This window comes from Moschus berezovskii, chromosome 6 (assembly GCF_049115385.1).
Source record: "Moschus berezovskii isolate FMDL1 chromosome 6, NW_MosBer_1.0, whole genome shotgun sequence".
Classification (NCBI taxonomy): domain Eukaryota; kingdom Metazoa; phylum Chordata; class Mammalia; order Artiodactyla; family Moschidae; genus Moschus; species Moschus berezovskii.
In genome coordinates this window covers 40,290,906-40,317,768 of record NC_142465.1, presented here as the reverse complement: position 1 = coordinate 40,317,768, position 26,863 = coordinate 40,290,906, and the positions used below count along the sequence as shown (strand labels likewise).

General features: G+C 39.7%; 1 protein-coding gene across 3 annotated transcripts in view; it reads left to right on the top strand.

Moving 5' to 3' along the window:
* The window catches only part of TMEM117 (transmembrane protein 117), a 660,208-nt gene extending 634,455 nt beyond the window's left edge, over positions 1–25,753 (top strand). The window contains exons 5-6 of one of the 3 annotated variants that reach the window (XM_088836963.1): positions 9,588–9,717; positions 23,958–25,753. In XM_088836963.1, coding sequence (XP_088693089.1) covers positions 9,588–9,717; positions 23,958–24,604 — 777 coding nt within the window. In that variant the 3' untranslated portion in view covers positions 24,605–25,753. The remainder of the gene's footprint in view (positions 1–9,587; positions 9,718–23,957) is intronic. The other 2 variants (XM_055394056.2, XM_055394055.2) reach the window with 2 other exon arrangements.
* The last annotated feature ends 1,110 nt before the right edge of the window (positions 25,754–26,863 follow it).

The following is a 26,863-nucleotide window of genomic DNA, read 5'->3' as shown; positions in this document are numbered from 1 at the left end:
ATTTAGGTCATATCTGAATGGTCTAGTGGTTTTCCCTACTTTCTTCAATTTCAGTCTGAATCTGGCAATAAGAAGTTCATGATCTGAGCCACAGTCAGCTCCTGGTCTTGTTTTTGCTAACTATATAGAGCTTCTCCATCTTTGGCTGCAAAGAATATAATCAATCTGATTTTGGTATTGACCATCTGGTGATGTCCATGTGTAGAGTCTTCTCTTGTGTTGTTGGAAGAGGGTGTTTGCTATGACCGGTGCGTTCTCTTGGCAAAACTCTATTAGCCTTTGCCCTGCTTCATTTCGTGCTCCAAGACCAAATTTGCCTGTTACTCCAGGTGTTTCTTGACTTCCTACTTTTGCATTCCAATCCCCTATAATGAAAAGGACATCTTTTTTGGGTGTTAGTTCTAAAAGGCCTTGTAGGTCTTCATAGAACTGTTCAACTTCGGCTTCTTCAGCATTACTGGTTGGGGCATAGACTTGGATTACTGTAATATTGAATGGTTTGCCTTGGAAACGAACAGAAATCATTCTGTCATTTTTAAGATTGCATCCAAGTACTGCATTTCGGACTCTTTTGTTGGCCATGATGGCTACTCCATTTCTTCTAAGGAATTCCTGCCCACAGTAGTAGATATAATGGTCATCTGAGTTAAATTCACCCATTCCAGTCCATTTTAGTTCACTGATTCCTAGAATGTCTTTGTTCACTCTTGCCATCTCCTGTTTGACCACTTCCAATTTGCCTTGATTCATGGACCTAACATTCCAGGTTCCTATGCAATATTGCTCTTTACAGCATCGGACCTTGCTTCTAGCATCAGTCACATCCACAATTGGGTATTTGTTTTGCTTTGGCTCCATCCCTTCATTCTTTCTGGAGTTAAAAAATGAGAGTATAATTTATAAGAATAATTGTCAAAAGGTACCTATAAGAATTAACCTGCTGATCTTTCTCTTTTGTACATCCTTCATGTTTATTGCTGGGCATCTCTGATACTCATTGTTGCCTTGATCACCTTCCTAGTGTCACCCATCTTGGGAGACGATCCTCCATTTTTTAATCACATGTTGGTTTACACTCTCTTTTCTTGTTCTCTGACTTGGTTGAACGTGTCTCATGAGCTTCTTTACACTTATATGGGAATTAGAAGGGTGTCTTGGACCATCACGATGAGCATTTTTACTAATTCCCCAAATATTAACTGCCTCATCTAACAGTATTTAAATTTGACCACTTTCTTCCTCCCATTATATACTGTCTCCTTTCCTCTGTGATTTTTGGCAAATGACTTAATCTTTGGGTTAAAGGAATGATCTTTCAAGCTGTCTAGATGGAATAAAACTTATCTTAAAAAAACCTCTGCTATCATGCCAGAGCCTGATGGTAAAGTTTCTTAAAAGTAATGACTGCCTGTATAATTGCAATACACCTTGTTTATAGGGGAAAAAAACATTTTTTCCATTATAATGAATCTCAGTTTGATGTGTAATATTATTTACAAAACCACGTATTTATTGCTCTGTTTACCTAAATTCCATTTACCTGAAACCCAAAAGTAATTGTATATCTTTAACTTTCAAAGAGCTCCATTCATCAATTTATCAAGTATTTGAGTTCTTAGTATATACTACAGGTATGGAGAAATGTAACAGTGAACAAAACAGGAGAAAATTCCTTATGTTGGAGCTTACATTCCAATGGGAGAGGCAGGTAATAAACAAACAAATAAGCAACATCTACTGTACATCAAGGTTTCCAAGGATTTATTCAGCTAGGTGATACCATGGCAGTTTTGCCAATTAGGAGAAGCGTACTGTTGCTGAAAGAAATCAGGCACTTGAGATTCTTAATAAGAAGCAAAAATATCTTCCAAAGCACGAGTACAATTCTTTAGGCGACCACTGTTCACTGTCATCTAAAATCTTGTTGCTAGGACACGGTAAGCATAGAAAAACCAAGGACACTTTACAAGCTGGGGACAGTTTGTGTAGAATAATGTTCTGATATTCATGGACCTATATTCAGTTCTGAAGTAGGAAGAATGGAGATTAACAAAAGGAAAGAAGCAAATCTTTAAAGTTGAATTTTGAAATCATTTAAATCCTTATAATCTAAATGCCTATAAAGAGGAGATATGCAAATTATTACACTGAAAAATGGTATTTTTAATCAATATTTAAGAATTTATTGTCAGTTCTAAGTTGTTATCTATACTTTTGGCAAACTATTATCTAAATTGTGTCTTAAATTTCTCAAAAACCAAGTGGCCAGTCTTTAGCTCCTAAAATATGATTTTTGTTCTGAAACCATGGTTTCATTTTTGCAGGGTAAAGTATTCACTGTTATTACATTTTTATCCTCTAATGCTTCTCTAAATAGAAATGGGGACCCCTTCATTTGATTTGGGAAATTGAATGCTAGTTGGGGAATTCAAAACCATGTTGGTTTCAAGCTTGAGTTCCTCTGCACAGTACCAAGTGCTTTTCCTGGACCCCAGGGCATGTACTTCAGTGAGAAAATGTGAGGAAATGATGAATCCAGGATATCTTGAGACTATATATTGAACACTGTCCTGAAAGTCTATCCAGATGTGATCCATGAATAATAGTGCCACACTTGGATGGAATCACATTTGGACCCATCAGTCCCAAATTACTCGTCCAAATGCAATTTGGACATCAGTGTTCAAATGTGATTTTTATAGCTATAAGCAAAAGTAAACCCTTGTATGTAAGAAATCTGAGTAGATATATACCATGACATTTCTCATTTGTTTTTATATGGGAAATATACCCAACCTAATAAAAGTTAGCTGTTTCTCATATATGAAGCAAGATACAAAGTTGGAAGTTTGTTCATTACCATAAGCTGATCATAACTAAAGTAGGATGAGTGACACAATGTACTTAAATCATTCTCACATCACTGAGCCACAAATGGGACAGACGGCTGAAAGCATTGTTGGATGTGATAGGAGACCATAGTAAGGAAGCTTTGAATGACTGAATACTGACAGCATTCCTTAAAGAATAGAGTAAATGAACATATTATAATATAAAATCACAGGATCAACCTGTTTCTACCCCAATCTTGGTAGCTGAGTACATCTTGCTTCATCATTCTCTTAAATCAATGTTTTCATCTGATGTTCAAAATATGATTTTTAAAATGTATGGAGAAGGAAAGAATACCATAGCTCTCATAACATGTACATACAATCTGCGTGTGAAACTGCTATACATCCATAGTTTTGATGCCAAGAGAATTGCTGTACCTGCTAGTAATCACCTGTTGGTTAAATCTCCCTACTCAACAATCTGATTGTAAATCAGCGACGTCTGGGACAGTTGATTAATGGAGAAAAAGTTACAGTTGATCTTCTTGGTCAAATTCAGTTCAGTTCAGTTCAGTTCAGTCGCTCAGTCGTGTCTGACTCTCCACAACCCCATGAATCATGCACGCCAGGCCTCCCTGTCCATCACCAACTCCCGGAGTTCACTCAAACTCATGTCCACAGAGTCGGTGATGCCATCCAGCCATCTCATTCTCTGTCATCCCCTTCTCCTCCCGCCCCCAACCTTTCCCAGCATCAGAGTCTTTTCCAGTGAGTCAACTCGTTGCATGAGGTGGCCAAAGTGTTGCAGTTTCAGCTTTACCATCAGTCCTTCCAATGAACACCCAGGATTGATCTCCTTTAGAATGGACTGGTTGGATCTCCTTGCAGTCCAAGGGACTCTCAAGAGTCTTCTCCAACACCACAGTTCAAAAGCATCAATTCTTCAGTGATCAGCTTTCTTCACAGTCCAACTCTCACATCCATACATGACCATGGGAAAAACCATAGCCTTGACTAGACGGACCTTGGTTGGCAAAGTAATGTCTCTGCTTTTTAATATACTATCAAGGTTGGTCATAACTTTCCTTCCAAGGAGGAAGCGTCTTTTAATTTCATGGCTGCAATCAGCATCTGCAGTGATTTTGGAGCCCAAAAAAATAAAGTCTGACACTGTTTCCACTGTTTCCCCATCTATTTCCCATGAAGTGATGGGACCAGATGCCATGATCTTTGTTTTCTGAATGTTGAGCTTCAAGCCAACATTTTCACTCTCCTCTTTCACTTTCATCAAGAGGCTTTTTAGTTCCTCTTCACTTTCTGCCATAAGGGTGGTGTCATCTGCATATCTGAGGTTATTGATATTTCTCCCAGAAATCTTGATTCCAGCTTTTGCTTCTTCCAGCCCAGCGTTCCTCATGATATACTCTGCATAGAAGTTAAATAAGCAAGGTGACAATATACAGCCTTAACGTACTCCTTTTCCTATTTGAAACCAGTCTATTGTTCCATGTACAGTTCTGACTGTTGCTTCCTGACCTGCATACAGGTTTCTCAGGAGGCAGGTCAGGTGGTCTGGTATTCCCATCACTTTCAGAATTTTCCACAGTTTATTGTGATCCACACAGTCAAAGGCTTTGGCATAGTCAATGAAGCAGAAATAGATGTTTTTCTGGAACTCTCTTGCTTTCTCCATGATCCAGCAGATGTTGTCAATTTGATCTCTGGTGCCTCTGCCTTTTCTAAAACCTGCTTGAACATCTGGGAATTCACGGTTCACATATTGCTGAAGCCTGGCTTGGAGAATTTTGAGCATGACTTTACTAGCGTGTGAGATGAGTGCAATTGTGTGGTAGTTGGAGCATTCTTTGGCATTGCCTTTCTTTGGGATTGGAATGAAGACTGACCTTTTCCAGTCCTGTGGCCACTGCTGAGTTTTCCAAGTTTGCTGGCATATTGAGTGCAGCACTTTCACAGCATCATCTTTCAAGATTTGAAATAGTTCTACTGGAATTCCATCACCTCCACTAGCTTTGTTCGTAGTGATGCTTTCTAAGGCCCACTTGACTTCACATTCCAAGATTAGGGTTGGATAAAATACTGATTCTAAAGCTGAAACTCCAATACTTTGGCCACCTCATGCGACGAGTTGACTCACTGGAAAAGACTCTGATGCTGGGAAGGATTGGGGGCGGGAGGAGAAGGGGACAACAGAGAATGAGATGGCTGGATGGCATCACCAACTCAATGGACATGAGTTTGAGTGAACTCCAGGAGTTGGTGATGGACAGGGAGGCCTGGTGTGCTGTGATTCATGGGTTGTAAAGAGTCGGACACGACTGAGCAACTGAACTGAACTGAACTGAAAATACGAGAAACTTCTGGGGTTGGGGTGGGGAAATCATTTAAAGCCACACATGGAACTGACTTTTGGTGAGAGATGAACATGCAATGACTGTTATCCGTGGTTCTCAATAAGAACAGGATTAGTGTACATGCATGCCTGCTCAATTGCTCAGTCGTGTCTGACTCTTTGTGACCCCATGGCCTGTAGCCCACCAGGCTCCTCTGTCCATGAGATGATCCTGGCAGGAATACTGGAGCGGGTTGCCATTTTCTCCTCCTGGGGATCTTCCCAACCCAGGGATAGAACCCATGTCTCCTGTGTCTCCTGCATTAGCAGGTGGATTCTTTACCTGTCTACCACCTGGGAAGCCCCCAGAACAGGTATAGCAGGTATAGATAATTATAGTAATAAGTCAAAAACAGTTAAGGGTCATCAGTTTTCATAGCTAGAGGCAGCATGGCCCAGCAGAAAGTATTTATTCTTTTGCCTGTGCTCTGCCATATGACAGCTATCATTTTGTCACAATTTAACCTCTCTGAGGCAAATTTTTCTTTTCTGTAAAATGAGTTAATAATAGCAAGATTTGGAGGTTATTTTGTATGTAAATATAAGCATATAGCTTAGGATGATGTTAGAACATTGCCAGTGTTTGAAAATTTATGATCCAAGTGTCTTTGGGTTTCTTTGGCCTTTAGTTTCACATGTTGCTAGGTTACCAGCTCCTGCTCCAGGGTAGCAATGTCTCCCCCATCACAGTGAAAGTCTGCCACAGTTATTCCTGGAGGTCACTACAGTGTGAGATACACATTGCACAAGAAATTAGTTTGCTCCTGTTTTTCTGTCCTCCACTGAGATCACTCACATGTCCCTTTGAGAGAAATGACCTTCCCTATGGTCCTGCTCCTGGTGCCCTCTGGGAGGACTCTGCTCTGACCAAAGTCCCATCAGAGGCTTCAGGAGGCCAGCACTGTGCAGTGGATGAGGGCAGGAGAAGATGACCTTCGTCCTTTTCCACTTGGACCCTGAAGCAGCTTTGTGTGTGATTCTCTTGAAAACAGATCTATCTGCTTCCTCTGCTTCACTCTCAGGAATACTCTGACCTTGGAATGATTCTGGGAAATCAGCCATGCTTGTTGACTGTTTCTCTGTCTCTTCCCTCTGTCCCCAGCAATGTGCTAGTTGCTGTCCAGGCATTATCTCACCTTCCCAAGAAGCCTGTGGGATTTGGAGATGAAGATGGGGGTTGAGAATATCATTCTTCTTCCTCTTTTATCTCCTATATATATAAAAAAAATACTTGAGGTATCACTACCCTCTGATGCTTCCATTAAGATGAGCCCAAAATGTATTGGAAGTGGTAGCAATGCTTATTATTACCATTCCATTCTAAGTCAAGGTCAAAGTTTACACTGATTCAACAATGCTTCTGAAGAAATATACAGAATAGGAATTGAACTAGGAGCTTCCCTGGTGAATCAGATGTTTAAGAATCTGCCTGCAATGCAGGAGACCCAGGTTTAATCCCTAAATCAGGAAGATGCTCTGGAGAAGGGAATGGCAACCCACTCCAGAATTCTTGCCTAGAGAATCCCATGGAGAGAGGAGCCTGGCGGGTTACAGTCCATGGGGTTGCAAAGAGTCAGGACACGACTGAGGAACTAAACTACAAAAATAAGAGTAGCAGGGAGAGTGTGGAGGCAGGGAATTGAAAGACTAAGTAAAACAGTTTTTAAAACCCAAATCTGGTAATTTTATTTATTCATTGTTTGGCTGTTCTGGGCCTCCCTTGCTACACGGGCTTTTCTCTAGTTGTGGCCACCAGGGGCTACTCGGTAGCTGTGGTGTGTGGGCTTCTCATTGCAGTGACTTCTCTTGTTGTGGAGCAGGCTGTGGGTTTACAGACTTCAGAAGTTGTGGCTCCTGGGCTCTAAAGCACAGGCTCAATAGCTGGGGTGCACAGGCTTAGTTGCTCTGAGGCATGTGGGATCTTCCCAGACCAGAGATCAAAACCATGTCTCCTGCATTGGCGAGCAGATTCTTTACCACTGAGCTACCAGGGAAGCCCCTGGATAATATAAAGGGGGAATCTGAGAGACTTTATGTATCATCTCTTTTATTAGTTCTTTCTTTGCTTTTAATTTCTTAGATGGTGTAAGATACTACTCTCGCATTTCCCCCCAAACTCTCTGACTTCATCTCTTTAAAAAAAAGAAAGAAAAGAATGCCATCATCTAGATGAAGAGGAAGACTTTCTCCTGTCCTCTAGTCTACATTTCCTGAATTCCTCTTTCTATCTCCAAGTACAGTTGGGATATAATTAAGGAAGTACTCGGACGGGGGGTGGTGAGGATTTGATCCCAGTATACAAGAAATCTCTAGAGATTACTTTCAAACAAAAATCAATTTCATACCTAGTAGAAAGCTTTCATTTCATGAAATGAGAAGCTAAACGATAACAGTCCAAGAACATCTTTTCAAAAGAAAGTACACTAAGTACACTTGCCCAATTACTACCAAGAAATATTCACTCCTTTTTTTTTCAATTGAAGTGTAGTTGATTTACAATGTTGTGTCAGTTTCAGGTATACAGCAAAGTGATTCAGTGATTCTTTTCAGATTTTTTCCATTAACAAGGAATTAAATATAGTTCCCTTTGCTATACATACAGTAGGTCCTTACTGTGTGACTATTTTATATAGATAGTAGTGTGTATCTGTTAATCCTTAATTCTTTCTTAAACCAAGAAGTAAGAAAGGGAATTGCTCTATTGATAATGTTTTATGCTTCTTATCCTGAGCTAGTGAAAGATTCTCTGGTTATCATTGCCAAGCATAATTTTTTATGGCAGATGTCAGTTATATTTTAGCAAAGGACTAAATTCAATTTTAATTCTTTTCAAGTGTCTTCTGAGTAACAAGATTAGAGCAAGATGATATCAATGAAAAAAAAAGTACACTTTAATAAAATGCAATAGTTCACAAGTATTATTCCAATCCATTTTCTACTAATATTTTAGTTCAAAATATTCCAAATTCATCCAACATCAGTGCTTTGGGTTTTCTGAATTTCCAAAATTACATGTCTATTTGCTGCTGATTTCTGAAAAACCAGGAAAGGCAAGACCAACAAGATACTGGCATATGCACCAGTAGTAAGGGATGATATTGCATCATTTTCTTTTTACACTTATATATTTATTTCTTATAACTGGCTTAAAGTTATCCATAGATCAAAAATTAATAAACATTGAAAACTTTCCTGATTACCACCACTCACATATTCTTCTTTCCTTTAAGGTTTGTTCTCCCTTAATCAGAATTTGCTGCAAAGAGGGAAGTGGAATGGCTATGGAAACTCCTGAAATGTCCATGCACACTATTATCAGCACACCTCTATTAGCTTCACATAGAGAAATCTCAGAAAAATTTAACTTTTTATGTCAAAATAGTGGATTAAAATTTTAAAGCAATATTTTGCTTATTATTTTTTCATCTCCAAGTTCTTTAGAAAATATTCACTAAATATAGAACTGTTTGTCAATTTAGTAATAATTTTATTGCTGGAAATAAAAACGTGGATTCAGCTTAAAGGTTTCTTCATTATTTTAGTGTATTTCTTCTTCACATGCTAGTTATGAACTTTAATTTGGTGCTTCTATCCAAAAACCAAGAGCGGATGAGTCACCTAAAAATATCCTCATTTGCATCTTTTTTCCTTCCTTGTGAGAAGGAGGGTCATCCCACATGATTTTGCCTTGACAACAAGGAAATAACTAATGACAGTTTTGGAATGAATTCACTGTGCATCTTTCAGGCTAGCATGTCAGGCCCTCCATCATTTGGTTCAAATTGATGCTAAACTGCAAGAGAACAGGACAGAAGATTTTGGCATTTTTCCATTCCATATAGTTGCTAGCACAGATGATTAATAAAACTCCCTTGATGTGAACTGAGGAACTTGGTTAAATGAATTAGATCCTCTGTGTCTTCTTACAGAAAATATGCTGGTATAAATTTCTTATTTTTAAAAAATAGTGGAACAAAAAATAACTAAATTACCCCATATTTATAAAATATGGATCACTTCCTTCCTATAAAAATTTAAGATCAGATCTCCATAATGAAAGAAAGAAACATATATTAATGCACATCAATTCTGCATTGGTTTCTTATTATCACATTAAAGAGAAAATCTGAGGATATAAGTTATGACTTAATTTTGATTTTGATTGCATACTGCTACCTAATGTACATAAAACAACCATCACAGAACAAAACAGATACACCCAACAGCTGGCTGCATTTAAATGATTTTAAAATAAGTGCTTATAAAAAGTCAATTTTTGGTGTTTTGCTGCTTAGGAACGAAACAAATCACAGATATGTTGTCATGTTGATTTTCTCTGACAGGACTGGGAATTTCCACATTTCATGGGAGACGTTGATGTAAATCTTCCCGGTTTGCATACTCCTCATATGCAGTTCAAGATTCCTTTCTTCCAGAAGATCTTCAAGGAGGAATATCATATTCACATAACAGGTAAAATTTCGAACATGATTTGATTGTCTCCTGGTTAGAGTCATGCTGGCTGCTTTAAAAATGAAAATGGTAACAGTTTAGAAGCATCTGCCTATATAGTTTAGTTTCACTCACTTAGCAGTGCAAGGTGGTTCCAGATAAGTGGGGGGCTCTGGACCATCATTCTGGACTTAAGTTCCTGGTGCTTTAACAATTTCAGCTTCAGCATCCAGTGGGCAAATGGGAATAACAAGAATGGGGAAAATGACTGAGAGAGTGTCTTTCTTAGCCACCTGGCCTGGAAATAGAACATGGCACCTCTACTCACATTCCGTGAGGAATACCTAGTGAGACAGCCCCACACAGAGTCAAGGAGAACAGAGAGACATGATCTGCCATTGAGCAGCCAGGTGGCATCAGGTCTAGCCACATTCTAGCCTAGGAATATCACTAGCTGTCTCTGCCACACTCCATAGGCCACTCTGCCTGGGTTTTGTTCATTAGGTGGGTTTCTTTTTCACAACATATGGCTCAGTATATTTTTTCAACATGAATACTCTTTGTGCTTTCTTCTTCATTTACTGCTGAGATCAAAACAATTGTACCCTACCGCTCCAGTCAGACCACGTGCCTTTAGGGAGTTCAGGCCACTTCTCATTTCATTGAGTGAAACTTACTGCTGTGGCAAGGCTCCATGTTTCCCTCAAGTCATTCTCTTGTGGATCCTTAGATTATTCCATTTTCAAATGTGTCCTGCTCTTGAAATGGCTTGAATATGATTTATTATAATATTATTTCATGACATCTCAGTCATTCTCATCTAAACAAGGCTTCTTGGAGTTATGCTTTATAATTCTTTTTTTTTTTTTTAGCAAGAATCAGTAAGCTACATAATCAAATAAAGAATGGCATTAGTTCTCAAGCTGTTCAAATGCAGGTAGTGAACGTGTGTGTTTTAAGGACAATGGCCTAGGATCCTACACCTGCTATAATAAAAACTGCCAAAGAAATCTGTGCTTACACGACCGTCTGTGCTGCCGAATAAAAATAGCCTGAGCGCAGAAAACGTGAACATCTGAGTGCTGCAAAAAACCTTTGCTTCCCAACTTGAAGGCTGTTTTTTGCTTTGAGCATGAGGCGACCTTCCTAAATTGGAGAATGAGCTCATGAATAGGGAAGGTATAGCAGGTTTCTTTTCCTATTCAAAATGAATGAGGCCCATCTATTAAATTTGCTGGGTAAATCAATCAATTTGAGTTCAGGTCACATAGTGTGGTTTCAGAGTCCCCACTTAATCTCTGCAGCACACTGCCCTCTCAGACTTCTAAAACAGCTATCACACACATGGTATCACCATATCCCTTTGGGTAGGCTTTTGCCAGAACCATCTGTTCTTACTATCAGCTCTCGTCTCAGACTATCATGGCACTAATATTGTCTCTGACTATCAGAAGTCTTTTCAAAAATATCCTGTTTGAGTGCAGAACATCAAGTTTAAAGAAAGGACAGGAGAGGTGGGGAGGGAGGCTCAGAGAGTCCATTGACTGGAAAGGAAAATAAAGCTGTTAAAAATATTTAATTCAGGGCTCTTATGCATAGCTTTGTCATATATACTGTCATTTAGAGACAGGGGTAGGGGCAGGTTTTGTGGTGCCCAAAGCTTACATATTTTGGAATGTTCTACTTACGAATCCATGTGTATGTGCCAAGTCACTTCAGTTGGGTCTGACTCTTTGTGACCCTATGGACCGTAGCTCAGCAGGCTCCTCTGTCCATGGAATTCTCCAGGCTGGAATACTGGAGTGGGTTGCCCTGCCCTCCTCCAGGGGATCTTTCCGACCCAGGGAAACTGAAGAAAATCAGAACGTGCCCCCTTCTGTTTTGTCTCTGTTGTTCTCTTTGTTCTGTGCATTGACTGAAGAGCTTGCTGAAGCCATTCTGGAGCACCACCCTTCTACCCTGAAAGGCCTTTGATTTTACTTGATATTGTAAAATAGTTGTTTTGGGGCAAACCCAGGTAAAATCTCTAAAACATAGTGCATTGTGTTGTATTTTAACATGCTCAATAGTAGCCCACAAACTTCCAAGAGAACCACAAATGCTAGCTTGATAGTTTCCTCCAAGTTCTGCTTCTTTTTGTAGGGAGACCTTAATGCTTTCCTGGTCAGTAAATATAGAATCACCCCTGGGATCATTAAGTATGAAACACTCTCTATCTGTCAATAGTTCTGAAACTTTAGTTTGTATGGGAATCACCTGGAGAGCTTGTGTAAATGATCCATCAGCCACACACCCAGAGTAGGATGCCTCAGGTATGAGGTGGAGCCCAGAATCCGCCATTCTCTGGAGCACCACCAGTGATGCCTATGCAGGTAGCCAGAGGATCAACTTTGAAAAATACAGCTACTGAGAAACATTTCCTGTAATCAGAATTCCTCTCATCTTAGCATTTATGTACTTTCTATAATCCTTATCAAACAAAACGCAAGAGGCAGAATACACAATAGAAATGGGGTAGGGACATCCCTGGTGGTCCAGTGGTTAAGAATCTGCCTTGCAATGCAGAGGATCTGGGTTCGATCCCTGGTGGGAGAACTAGGATCCCACATGCCACAGAGTGCAACTCAGCCCATGTGCCACAAATACTGAGCCTATGAGCTCCAGAACCCATGTACCACAACTAGAGACTCTGTGCGGGGCAACGAAAGATCCTGCCAGACACAGTGAAGATCCTGCATGCCCCAACTAAGCCCTGATGCACCCAAATAAATAAATAAAATTTTTAAATGGGGTAGTCTGTAAGAAAGGCATATCTAAGAGGAATTAGAAAGTTCGGAGCTGGGAACAAAACAGAGGAGGTCCCAAAGCAGAGCATGACTGGAGAAAGGTCCAGAAGAAGCTGGAGACAGGACTAGAAAAGGATCCTACAGACTGCCAGACAGCTCTGTCTAATACTTTCTGTGTGTTTTTTCTGCACCAGAAGAGCCTAGACAAGGATGGCTAGGATTCTTCCAGGGTCAAGAATGGCTTTATGGTCTCAATTATCATTTCTCTGTGATCTGGAAAAGACGTTCAGTGCATGCTGAGGCAATGGAATGTAAAGATTTGGTGTGTAGATTCCAGCCCTGCTAGGAACTGGTGGCGGGGCCCTTGTCAAGCTCTTTAACCTCTTAGAGGTTCAGTATTTTGATCTGTTCAATGGGGACAGTGATGGTACTTATCCCATAGGATTGCAGTGAGGATGAAATTAATTAATATGTACAAGGAACTTAAAACATTGCCTGCCGTGAAGCAAGCATTCAGTAAGTTCTCACTGTTTTTACCTAAAGCTTTTCCTTTTATCCATTCAGAATCTGCTTTCCCTATAATTCAAAAAATACCAGGTAGCCTGAGAGAGGGTTCTCTGATTATTTATCAACTATTCTGAGTTCTTTGCTGTTATGTAAATAGCAGTTATGTTCTGAGTCCTCGAGAAAGACCAAGCTAGGAATGAAAAAAAAAAAAAAAATCTCTCTCCCAATGAAATGCTATATATGTAGAGGGTTATCTGACACTGATGAGTTTCCATTGACATTTTAAAAGGCTTTAGGATTTGAGTATTTTTTAATCCTGATTCCTAGCTAGTTTTATTTATGCATGTCAGAAATAACTTGAATTGTTGCATCTGTTTAGCTCATCTGGATCCCCCCGACAGATGGTTTGCTGCAGTATGTATGAGCTTTCATTTTATAAGCTGAGCTACAGCTTATAAAAATAAATCATCTCTTTTCCAAGGGTGTGTTAAAATATTTTTTTCTGGGAATTTTGACTTCAGCAATAAAGGGGAAAATGGTTAGTGATTTGGTCACACTGGTGCTTTTAGCGCAAGTCCACTGTTCATTCTCCTAAAAGTAAATGTTAAATACAACCGTATAATTATCTCTTTCGCCCTTTTCCCTTTTACCTATAAGGTGAGTGCAAAGATGGATTCAAACTATGATGTACCAAGTCTCTGGAGGCCAGAGAGGAATGGCCTCTCAATTCAGACTCGGAAGCTCCCCGAGTCCTATTAATGCCGATCCCGGTGGAATCTCTGCCATCTGTCATCCCAGTCAGACAAAAGAAGTGTCCCATTGGTGGCCATCATCTGAGTAAATTAGGAGAGGTTTGGGGAAAAGGCCAGAAGGAAGGCCTGTGCATCTGTGAGGAGAGAATTCACGCTACTGGCGCGATGATGCCCATGGGAACCTTTCGGCAAAAATGGAAAATGTAGCAGTCAACAAGCCTCCCTAGGTCTGTTTTCTATTTCAGTTTCCTGAGCAGTGCCAGGGCACAGGTGCTTCACAATGGCGAGAATGTGGAAAATAGTGCATATAAATAATGTCCTTCATTTTATTTCCATAGGTGCATGATTTCTGGCAAATGAGTTCCTAAGGATTGTTTTTTAAGGAGCTCTCCTGTGTCAATCAGATCATGGAAAGTGCTGGGGAGGGCAGGCCAGTGGTCCATCCAGCTGAATATTCTGTCTGGCAAAATTAGCAAGGGACTTGTTATAGGGAAATGCAATGCATCTTCTTCACCATGACAGTCCCCAATGATCATGAATTCATCCAAAGCATACAAGGATCTCTTGTTATTCTCTTAGTTATGAATTTTTCTGAACCTTTCCTGCAGCAATTTCTATTTCCAACACATTTGTGAAGCTCTAGCATTAACTGTTTACTTCTACCTAAAGCAGCAATTCCTTTTATTTGTCCCAAACTCATCTTCTTCAAGGCCATGGTTGTTCTCCCCATAGTCTGTCAGCCCTTGCTGCCCCTAAGCTGATCTGTCCTGTCCAGACTGAGGTGTCCTGGGTTCATTTATGCATAGATGAGAGGTTTTATAGTAAAACTCACATGCTTTTCAGATATTTCTCTTTATAGCCAGAAGAAAGACTTGAAATATATAACTAATCATATTCTTTGAGACATAAATAGTTTGTTTTCCCCAATTTTCCAGACTTTATCTGATTTTAGCAGTATCTTAGAATTCGCCAGATCATTGCGACAATGGCATCTGATTTGAAAGACTAGAACTTCACTCCTTGAAATTTTTCTGGACATAGTATTTCAGACTTTACTTATTGATTAACGGACACTTTCTGACTTAACATGTGTCTAAAACTAAACTAGGATCTAGGGAATACAGAAATGAGCACAGCACAGTTCCCAGTCTCAAGAAAGTCAGAGTGTGAAGGTAATCGAATTCAGTACAGCTTCACATCCTTTTCTTTTGCTTTTCATCATCACAAGTTTCTACCTTTATTCATCATATTGGATTATGTCCTAAAGGAGTAGTCTTCTACTTAAGAAAGTAACAATGACAAGAGAAGCATTTTGAGAAGCTATATTCATTTGTTTTTAAGTCTTGAGATAATTTACTAACTCAGTTCTTATTAGTTCATAAATTTTTAGTAAGTATCTTCAATTTGCTCAACCGTCTCCTCATGACCCAAGCATTTAATGCGTTTTCTGGATAGTCTTAAATTACCTGGCTGCAAGGGGGTGGGGGGGCAGTGCTTAAAGAGCCGCTAACTCAGAGTTTCCTGTTTACACTGATCAGGTCCGGAATGAGAGAATATTGAACATGGCCAGGAAACCTATTACAGCAAACTGTTATTTATTTAATTATACAAACCTCATCTTCTTCAAAGTCAAGGTTTCCTGTGATTACATAATGGATGCCGGTGACTTTGTGGAGCATGACCGCTGGGCGTAAAGTCCGCCCAAATGGTGAAAGCACTTGCTATAGAGGTGCTAGCAGCACAGCTCGACCTCAATGCTAACTGGCAACCCTACTGAGTAAAAGATTTTTTTCCTAATATTATAATTGCATGTTTGAATCATGAAAGGTTTATTATAGGTGGAAACATCAGCACATATAGTATTTTTCCTTAGTTGAAAAAAATAACACTTTTCCCCAAACCCTTGCCATTTCCTATGCTAAAATGAGGCTGATATTTAATGAAGAATTCTTTTAAAATTAACTAGCTGAGAATTCTATAAGCTCCCACAAAGTAAAATGATAAAATTACCGTCATAATATCATTTTTGCCAATCAGTAAGATTCATTACAAGCACACAACACAGGAAAGAAGCAATCCCGCAACACCATGCACCATGCAGGGATTTCTCATTAAAGGAGACAGTGAGGTATTTCGAGAAGGAGATTAATAGAAATAATGTATGGATTCTTACCCTTCCTCCTTGCTGATTTACATTATGCTATGTAGTTGAAACAACAGGGGGAAATGCAAAAACTCTCATGCAATCAATGCCAAAATACCAAACCTCTTGTTATGGTTGGTTGACTGTACATTCACAACAGACATGGAAAAACGGCAATAGAAGCACTGTTAGTCTTTTTCTTTTTCTGCGTCTTACACCTTTTCATGTGAGTCATTTCAGAGACTAAAATTATTTTTTATGGTAAACAGCATTTCTGAGAATATACAATCTTTTTTTTTAAGGAAAGCTTTCTCCATCTGAAAAATGTCTATTGCATCTTTTTTGCTCTAATGGTGAGATTTCCTGCCCCATCATAAAACATTAAGGTTTAGGAAGTGTTTATTTCATAGACTCATCAAGGACACTTTTAGGACTAGGAAGAAATCTTAAGGGTTATATAACTCAACTCCTCCACTTCATAGACAAGTACACTAAGTTGAGTTGTCCCACTTGATTTTGCTTTCTAGTTTGCTTCATCTCATAAAAGTAATTTTTTAAAGAGGAGAGAGTATTACGAAGGTAACAAAATACTGTGTAGGGAAATGGAAAAAAGGACTGTAGAGAAAGATGGACATCCTTCCTCTGGACTGATGGATAAATGGAGCAGGAGTTATGTCAGGTGGGCAAGACGCAAAAAGTAAGGAGAGGCATTTCTTCTCTATTTTCAGCAGTTTCATTTTCAACTGAGCAACTACAGCAGTGGGGGAAGGGTGAGGCTACCTTCACAGTAGCAGAAAAGGAAATAAATCAATAGGAATCCTGCCTCATCTAATTCTCTCCCCTCTACACTTCCCCACTCCCACGTGGTCTCTCAGCTGTGGAAATGGAGTAGGGGTATGGGGAGAATCTGTCCCCTGTTATTTAGCTTCACATTTTTTGTGCATTTCTCTGGACTAATACTACTGTAAGCTGTAGACAAATTATCAATTGCTAGGGATTTTTAACATGTTAAATATGCTGATTCACAATGCATATTTACATTTAGATACACACTGGGGCCTCTTGGGTAATTAGTTCAGTGAAAGTAAAAGTGTTAGTTGCTCAGTATGACTGTAGCCTGCCAGGCTCCTCTATCCATTGAATTCTCCAGGCAAGAATACTGTAGTGGGTTGCCATTTCCTCCTCCAGGGGATCTTCCCACCCATGGATTGAACCCAGGCCTTCTACATTGCAGGTAGATTCTTTACCACCTGAGCCAGAGGGGAAGCCCGATTGGTCCAGTGATATTCACCTATTGATGTCACTGCTCAGTAATTCATTGTCTTATCTAAACTGAAACACTGAGGGTATATCTTTGTTTGAAACCATTAACGTGCTCTTCTCTCTACTTAGATCGTATATTAACTGGATGGAAGAAGCAGAAAGAAGAAATTGTAGAAATAATACTACCCTACATTTTGGGCAAACAGTATATTTCAGCGAGCTCTCAAATGACCACTTCTCATTGTGCTTGCATGCATGCTAAGTCGCTTCAGTCGTGTCCAACTCTGTGCGACCCAATGGACTGTAGCCTACCAGGTTCCTCTGTCCATGGGCTTCTCCAAGCAAAAATACTGGAGTGGGTTTCCATGCCCTCCTCCAGGGGATCTTCCCAACCCAGGGTTTGAACTGGCATCTCTTACATCTCTTGCATTGGCAAGCAGGTTCATTATCATTAGCATCACCTCGTAGGTCCACAGTTTTTCATTAAATCCTGTGAAATGAAACTATCTCCTGCCATATTAATAAACAAGAAATGTCACAATATTCACCAATATCTGGCCTCCAAATGTGAATGAGGACTCCCAAAACTGAGATCCAGCAGATGCTGCCACCCCCACAGTGATTGCTTAGGGGCTGGGGGAATGGAAGAAGCAAGGTGAACAAGGAAACAGGATTGGCCCCAGACAGCTGAAGTGCATATGAAAGGAATAAATTCAGTGAGCCCAGAGACTTGACTCTTCCTGTACATACAGTGCTAAATTCCTTAACTTGATACCTGATCTTTGATGTTCAAACTGCCTGCCCCCTTTATTGCAAACTTGTATATAGCCTGACTTCCCCTCCTGCCTCCTTAGAGCAGTTTTCTCAGAGCTACTTCCCAGATTTGGAGTCTTAAACCTTCCCTCCAAATAAAATAGCTCTCTACTTTCAGGTTGTGACTATATTTTTTAGTCGACAATCATGATAATCCTTTGAGGTGGTTTGACGGGTGTCTGAGTAACCTGCATGCATGTCAAGAAGTAAAAGTTAAAACTGGACATGGAACAAGAGACGGGTTCAAAATTGGGAAAGGAGTATGTCAAGGCTGTATATTGTCACGCTGCTTATTTAACTTATATGCACAGTTCAGTTCAGTTCAGTCGCTCAGTCATGTCCAACTCTCCGCGACCCCATGAATCACAGCACGCCAGGCCTCCCTGTCCATCACCAACTCCCGGAGTACACTCAGACTCAAGTCCACAGAGTCAGTGATACCATTCAGCCATCTCATCCTCATCCTCGGTCGTCCCCTTCTCCTCCCGCCCCCAAACCCTTCCCAACATCAGAGTCCTTTCCAGTGAGTCAACTCGTCGCATGAGGTGGCCAAAGTATTGCAGTCTCAGCTTTAACATCAGTCCTTCCAATGAACACCCAGGATCGATCTCCCTTAGAATGGACTGATTGGATCTCCTTGTGGTACAAGGGACTCTCAAGAGTCTTCTCCAACACCGCAGCTCAAAAGCATCAATTCTTCGGCGATCAGCTTTCTTCACAGTCCAACTCTCACATCCATACATGACCACGGGAAAAACCATGTGAAATGCTGGGCTACATGAAGCACAAGTTGTAATCAAGACTGCCAGGAGAAATATCAATAACCTCAGATATGCAGATAACACCACCCTAATGGCAGGAAGTGAAGAGGAACTGAAGAGCCTCTTGATGAAAGTGAAAGAGGAGAGTAAGAAAGCTGGCTTAAAACTCAGCATTCAAAAAAGCTAAGATCATGGTATCCAGTCCCATCACTTCACGGCAAATAGATGGGGAAACCATGGAAACAGTGAGAGATTTTATTTTCTTGGGCTCCAAAATCACTGCAGATGGTGACTGCAGCCATGAAATTAAAAGACGCTTGCTCCTTGGAAGAAAAGCTATGACCAACCTAGACAGCATATTAAAAAGCAGAGACATTACTTTGCCAACAAAGGTCCAGATAGTTGAAGCTATGGTTTTTCCAGTAGTCATGTATGGATGTGAGAGTTGGACCATAAAGGCTGAGCACTGAAGAATTGATGCTTTTGAACTATAGTACTGGAGAAGACTCTTGAGAGTCCCTTGGACAGTAAGAAGATCAAACCAGTCAATCCTAAAGGAAATCAACCCTGAAGGAATATTCATTGGAAAGACTGATGTTGAAGCTGAAGTTCCAACATTTTGTCCACCTGATGTGAAGAGTTGATTCATTGGAAACTACCCTGATGCTGGGAAAGATTAAGGGCTGGAGAAGAAGGGGATGACAGAAAATGAGATGGTTGGGTGGCATAACTGACTCAATGGACATGAATTTGAGCAAACTTAGGGAGATAGTGAAGGACAGAGAAGCCTGGCATGCCACAGTACATGGGGTCACAAAGAGTCGGACATGACCGAGTAACTGAACAACAACACTGGTGTTGTTCTCCATTTCACAGCACAAAAAATTTGAATTTACATAGTTAACAAAAAGAAGGGTTTGGGGAAAGAGGACAGAATCATAGAACTGAAAGGCATCTATTTCTGTTAACTCAATTTGAAACTAAAATGGTTGAGATCTGGAGAGGTTAAACACATTACCCACATTGTATTGAGTATTTGATCTCCATCTGCTGGTGTCTAGGCTGCAGCTTTTGTCACTATGATTCCCCTCTCACAAATCAGTAAAGATGTGTTCAGTTCAGTTCAGTTCAGTTGCTCAGTCATGTCCGACTCTTTGTGACCCCATGAATCACACAGCACGCCAGGCCTCCCTGTCCATCACCAACTCCCGGAGTTCACTCAAACTCATGTCCATCGAGTTGGTGATGCCATCTAGCCATCTCACTCTCTGTCATCCCCTTCTCTTCCCGCCCCCAATCTTTCCCAGCATCAGTCTTTTCCAGTGAGTCAACTCTTCGCATGAGGTGGCCAAAGTATTGGACTTTCAGCTTTAGCATCAGTCTCTCCAAAGAACACCCAGGATTGATCTCCTTTAGAATGAACTGGTTGGATCTCCTTGCAGTCCAAGGGACTCTCAAGAGTCTTCTCCAACACCACAGTTCAAAAGCATCAATTCTTTGGCGATCAGCTTTCTTCACAGTCCAACTCTCACATCCATACATGACCACGGGAAAAACTATAGCCTTGACTAGACGGACCTTTGTTGGCAAAGTAATGTCTCTGCTTTTTAATATGCTATCTAGGATGGTCATAACTTTCCTTCCAAGGAGTAAGCGTCTTTTAATTTCATGGCTGCAATCAGCATCCACAGCGATTTTGGAGCCCAAAAAATAAAGTCTGACACTGTTTCCACTGTTTCCCCATCTATTTCCCATGAAGTGATGGGACCAGATGCCATGATCTTTGTTTTCTGAATGTTGAGCTTCAAGCCAACCTTTTCACTCGCCTCTTTCACTTTCATCAAGAGGCAGAGTAATGGTATCCATGTTAGGCAACACATTCTTAACTGGTGTCTCCTTCCTCTTGTCTTAATATATGGATACCAGGTCACTTGAGAAGTGACATAACATGATTTTTTAATGTGCATGTTTAGTGATCAAGCTGACCCAGCACCATTCAACTTGGGTAGAGGAAATAATTTGGAAGTATGAAAAAAAGCTCTATCTGCAAGGTTCTTTCAGTTTGATCACTGTACATTCACTACCACTTTTTTTCCCTGATATTTTTTTTCCTTTTACTATTATTCACTGAGCATCTTCTAGCCACCAGAAAAGCACCCTTCTCTAAGCTTCATGAACATTCCTCTTTTTCCTTTCTGATTCTGTGGTGCTGCTGCTGCTGCTACGTCGCTTCAGTCGTGTCTGACTCTGTGCGACCCCATAGATGGCAGCCCACCAGGCTCCGCCATCCCTGGGATTCTCCAGGCAAGAACACAGGAGTGGGTTGCCATTTCCTTCTCCAATGCGTGAAAGTGAAAGTGAAGTCGCTCAGTCATGTCCGACTAGACTAGTAGCGACCCCATGGACTGCAGCCCACCAGGCTCCTCTGTCCATGCGATTTTCTAGGCAAGAGTACTGGAGTGGCTTGCCATTGCCTTCTCCGTCTGTGGTGCTGCTTATGTTCAATTTCTGACATCATTACCCTAGAAACAGAAACCCCGTATGGGAGGCTGCTCTATTCATGAGTTGATAAATGTGATCTAAGCAGGGTTTTTCCAAGGGGTCTTTGTAAGCTCAGATGGTAAAGAATCTACCTGCAGTGTAGGAGACCCGGGTTTCCTCCCTTGGTCAGGAAGATCCCCCAAGAAGGGAATACCTCCTCCAGTATTCTTACTAAGAGAATTCCATGGACAGAGGAGCCTGTTGAGCTACAATCCAAAGGGTTGGAAAGATTCAGACATGACTGAGAAATTAGCACTTTCACTTTTTTCACTTTGTGAGTCAAAAAGTTGATGGTCAGTCATACAGGTTCAAGGACCTCTTCCCTCCCCAAAGCTTCATAACCGATGTAGTTTACAAAAAGAGAATAAGTACGGACCTCCTACAACAGAGAAGGACCCCAAACTCCTCTCCTAACTGCTTCAGTCACGAAAGCTGCAAACTTAGTGCCTCTGTAATACTGACTGAGAATCCCTGAGCTCTTCATATCACCTCTCAGTGTGCTGTGCCTTCTTTTCCTGATGCTCTCCATTCTTTCCCTTCTCTCTGCCCCCTCTCTTTCACATTAGCTCATCTTTTTCTGTACATTATTCTACCTGCAGCATAATAAAAACATATACTAAAAGAAGCATAACGTTTTCCAAACTGTTCCCTGGCCTCCTTTTCTTTCTCGACCACATGAATTGCTACTTCCTTCAAAATCCTTTCTGCAGAAGTTAGCACTCAGTTTTTACTCCATTTTCTCAACATCTGCAGCTTTATGGTTTGTATCACTCCTCTGGCACCTCTTAGATGTGGCCTCTTATTATTATTATTTATCAGTTGATGTCTCTGTTCTGTTTTCTCCCTTGAAGGCAGTAACATATGTCCTCAGGATCTACTAAGGTATCCTCCACAGAGTCTATTATGAATACAATAAATATCTGGCAATGATGCCCGCCTTTGTATTTGGTGGAATTTCTCTGGCTTGAGCTTTCTTGATTTATTTTATGGTTGATTCTGTTTTCATTTTGAAGATACAAGAGGGCAGGAGTGGCTTGAACTTAACAGTACAAGGTGTTATAAGCATCTTTTCATATCTGGAAATGTTTCCAGTGTCCCCACTTAATTTATAGTTTAGGTGTGCCAAATTAATCATCCAGGCAAGAATTTTCATTACAAATATTATAAACCCTGTATAGCTGAATGATTTTAGGACAGGCCATTATAATTTCCCTTCCTGTGGTTTAAATAAATTCTCTTCATAGAGAAGTTGTACCTTTCCATGCAAATGAAGACATTATCATGACTTAGGCAAGGCTTTGATGATAATAATAGTGACAATTACTGAGTTCCTATTATATAGTAAACATTGTGCTTAGTATCTAATAATCTCATAAAATGTTAACTGCTTTAATAAGTACTGTTATTTTCTGCTTGTAAAGAAATTGGAGTTTGGAGAATTTAAGCAACTAACTCAAGTTAATGTAGCTAGTAGGTTTTAGAATCCAGACAAGGATTTGGGAAAGCCCTCATTCAGTTCAGTTCAGGAAAGCCCTCGTATTTGCACTTATGTGCTTGAAAATGTGTAATGATGAGGATAAAATATTTTCCTAACCTCCTTTCCTTACCCAAGGTCATATTTAAGCTATGTGTTCTATTGAAGTATTACAAAATACGTGTTTACCAGTTTTAGTTTAAGACGTTTTCCCAAGATCCTAGCTCTCATGTGAGGCAGTAACTTAATAATGTTCAATATTGTTATTTTTAAATTCAAAATAATTTGGACATAATATATATAATAATTATAACTCAAGTTTTTAGAATCTGTAAATATATCACATTATTTGCTATACCAAAACTATGCGGTATTACTAAGCTAACACTTCATACTGTAAAATTTGGAACAAATTATAATAAAAATTGTAATTGAATATAGTATCCCTTCAAAGTTTTTCCACATTATTTCCATTTAAAGATGCAACGATTTCACTAGATAATATGTCTCTAAATAATATCTTCTTTATTTAGGACTTTTAAATCCTACAAAGAAGTCATCGTGGTTATAGTCCCTCCAAATGATATCTTCTAAAGCTTTGGTTATATTTATATGTCTGATGAATGGATTCTGTTCAATGAGAATTTGATGCAATTATTTTTAAAGTCTTGAAATGAATGCTCAAGGATTATTGATCTGAACCACATCGACTAATAGTTTAATCAACAGGTCACCAACAAACAGCAATGTGAATTCAATTGATGCACTGTTGTGCTTACATTGCAAAATGATTTATTTCTTTCCCAGGCATAATTATAAAACCGAAAGAGATATTCAATCATATGTTGGACTTTTCTAAGAATTTTATTAGAACTTGTTTTTAAACCTTAATTGAAATGTTCTAGAGAATAACCTACATGAAACCCAATGAGAGTATTGTAGTGGTGCCTTAAAAGCCAGGAGACTTTGTCTAGTTAGTGTAAATACCATAAATTACTGGCTCTGGGATCAAGAGTTACATTTTCACATGCTTAATATCCATTTAGGAAATTCCCTTTGCCAATTGACTTAATGGCAGCATAGTACTCTCAAAAAATTGTTAACAGGGCTAAAACAGTAACAGTTTATGCTGTAATACCATTATCCCCATTTTATAGGAGAAAACCCTATTGCAGTTTTATCAGTCTTTGACTAATACACGGTATTTCTTTTTTAATGCAGGTAAATGGTTTAACTATGGAATTATCTTTCTCGTCTTGATTTTGGATCTTAATATGTGGAAGAATCAGATATTTTATAAGCCTCATGAATATGGACAGTATATTGGCCCAGGACAGAAGATATATACAGTCAAAGACTCAGAGAGTCTAAAGGATTTGAACAGAACCAAGCTATCCTGGGAATGGCGGTCCAACCACACCAACCCTCAGACTAATAAAACCTATGTTGAGGGAGACATGTTCCTCCACAGCAGGTTCATAGGGGCAAGCCTTGATGTCAAGTGTCTGGCTTTTGTTCCAAGTTTAATAGCTTTTGTGTGGTTTGGATTCTTCATTTGGTTCTTTGGACGGTTTTTGAAAAATGAGCAAGGCATGGAGAATCAAGACAAAACTTACACTCGCATGAGAAGAAAATCCCCCTCAGAACACAGCAAGGACATGGGAATCACAAGAGAAAACACCCAGGCCTCGGTGGAAGACCCACTGAATGACCCCGCCTTGGTGTGCATCAGGTCTGACTTCAATGAGATTGTCTACAAGTCTTCCCACCTAACATCAGAGAACTTGAGCTCGCACTTGAATGAATCAACCAGCACCACTGAGGGTGATGGGGATCCAACAACTTCTAAAAGTACACCAACGAACTAGATCCACTTTCGGGGAAAGCACAAAGAGCAACCTTGAGTGTAACTTTCAGAAGTTAGTCTTTCCTTTCGTAAATGTGAGGTTTACATAGCGTTAGGTAAAGAAATACAAATGATGCCACAACGGTGCTCAACATGCTTTTTCTAGGACTCATTGTTTTCTATTTGTATTATTATGATACCTGTGCCTACAGTATATCTAACAGTCCTCTAGAGATTGCTTTTCACAGTTGCACAAGCTATTTACTGACTTTACAGCCTACTAGATTAGCTGGTTACCCGCGTATCCAATGTTCAACCATAGTGGTGCCTTGAGACATTAAACTTTTTAACTGTACCAGAAATGAAGCGTGGAACAGTTCTCTAACCTACTTCACATGGGGTTTTTTTTGTATACAATTATTTTGATCTCCACTTGATGTCTGAGCAGGAAACAGATATAGCCAAGATGTGGTTCAGAAAGTATGTCTCGCTTTCTTATTCAGCAGTGGAGTTGGTGACTTTGACAGCTGGACTGCAGAGAAGCATAGTGATTACCTTTGAATTTTTATTGGCTTCCTGCCAAATACAAATACAGATGCAGAATTCAGTAATAGGAGAACAATAATCCAGCATGGGTCACTGCCTGTGAAATGTGACTTTCTCCAACCAGTAACTGCAATTAGATGATAATACGTAATTATGTTTTCCTAATTACAGATAAATTGCTACCTGATTAAAAATCCTGCCCTTCACCTTTGGGACCAAAGGTTGAGAGGCACAGTTAGGTAAACTCTGAAGTTTATTGGCATTTACACAAAGCCCTAGAAAACCAAGGAACTGAAGTTTTAATCATGTGAGGGTTGTGCAGCCTACCATCTACAATATTTGTACATCTTTCTGTAAATATGGCTCTGGACAGTGAAAATTGAAAAACATATGCCAACCCTGAGCAAGGGAACACCTCTAAAATTCATGCCATGGAACTTTGTGAGGTAGAAAAGAAGATGCGCATGAAAAAGTCTGTTTATTGGCTTGTTTCGTGTGTGTTTGTGTTGTTTTCCTTTTTTTTTAAGAACTAAACATTGCACATTAATAAATCAGAATTATACATCAGTAATTATGTGATCTAGTTTTTTGTTTATAATAGAAGGATCAATTGTATCTTAATTTAACAACAGCTCCCCCCACTTTTTTTAAACTCAAAGCCAGGCAAGCTAAGAAATGGAACAATTCCAACTTGCTTTTAATTTTGTTCCATAAATTGTGGTTACATGTTTCTTGAGGGGGTTGAGGAAGACTCACTTTTAAGGCAAAATTATTTTCTTGTCACATACCAACATAGCTCTATTTTGTCTTTATGATTTTTTAAAACCTCTCTTGTTTTGATCTATCTGCTTTTAAGCTTGCTGCATGTTGAAATTAGCATGCATAATAGAACTATGCATTTATCTGTCACTTGAGAGTCAGCTTTAATAAACATCTTTCTACCATTGTTTGCTCAGCAATTGGAACCATGCCCCTGCTATTTCTTTTACCTTTAATAGTATGCATGGGGTACTTAGGAACATAAATATCTCTGACACTAAAATTGCAGAGATCAAACTCACTATGGTAACCCACTGACCCTTCTGTGCAAAGGAACTTACCACATTATCCCTGATATGTAGGAACACTGGCCATTATCAAATCTCCATAGCATGGAGGATTCAACTTTTGGCTCTGGGACAAGTATTTTATGCCACTTAAGACTATATTTTTATTTTTTCTGAAAGCCATTGTCTTGCAGAATGAGGAAGGAATTGATTTAGAAAGTGGGTGTTATTATCTGTATGTAGTCCTTATTAAAACATTATTTGAGGATCTTTGCATGGCTCTTAAAGAAGTACTTCATGAAGGAATCTTGTCAGCAGAGATAAGATAAAAAACAAACCAATCCATCAACCTTAGAGCACTATGCTTAGGTGATTTAGGGGGTTGACTGAAGAAACTGGATGTCAGCTGATATGAAAATATGTCTTTAAAGTTTCCATGAATTTTAGTATCAAATGGGATAATTTCCAAGGGTGACATTTTAAAATAGTCAAACAAGATTCAAGCCTTCAGAGGCTTCCAGTATTCAGTTGCATAGCCCACTCTTGACCTTTTCATCTGCACAGGGGTCTCCCTCCTTTTGCTACCTCTTTTGATGTATTGTACATTCCATCTACACCTATTCCAACTAAAGATTAGGAAATGAAATAAAATCAAAGTCAAAATCACACCCATCCATGCTTAGTCTCAG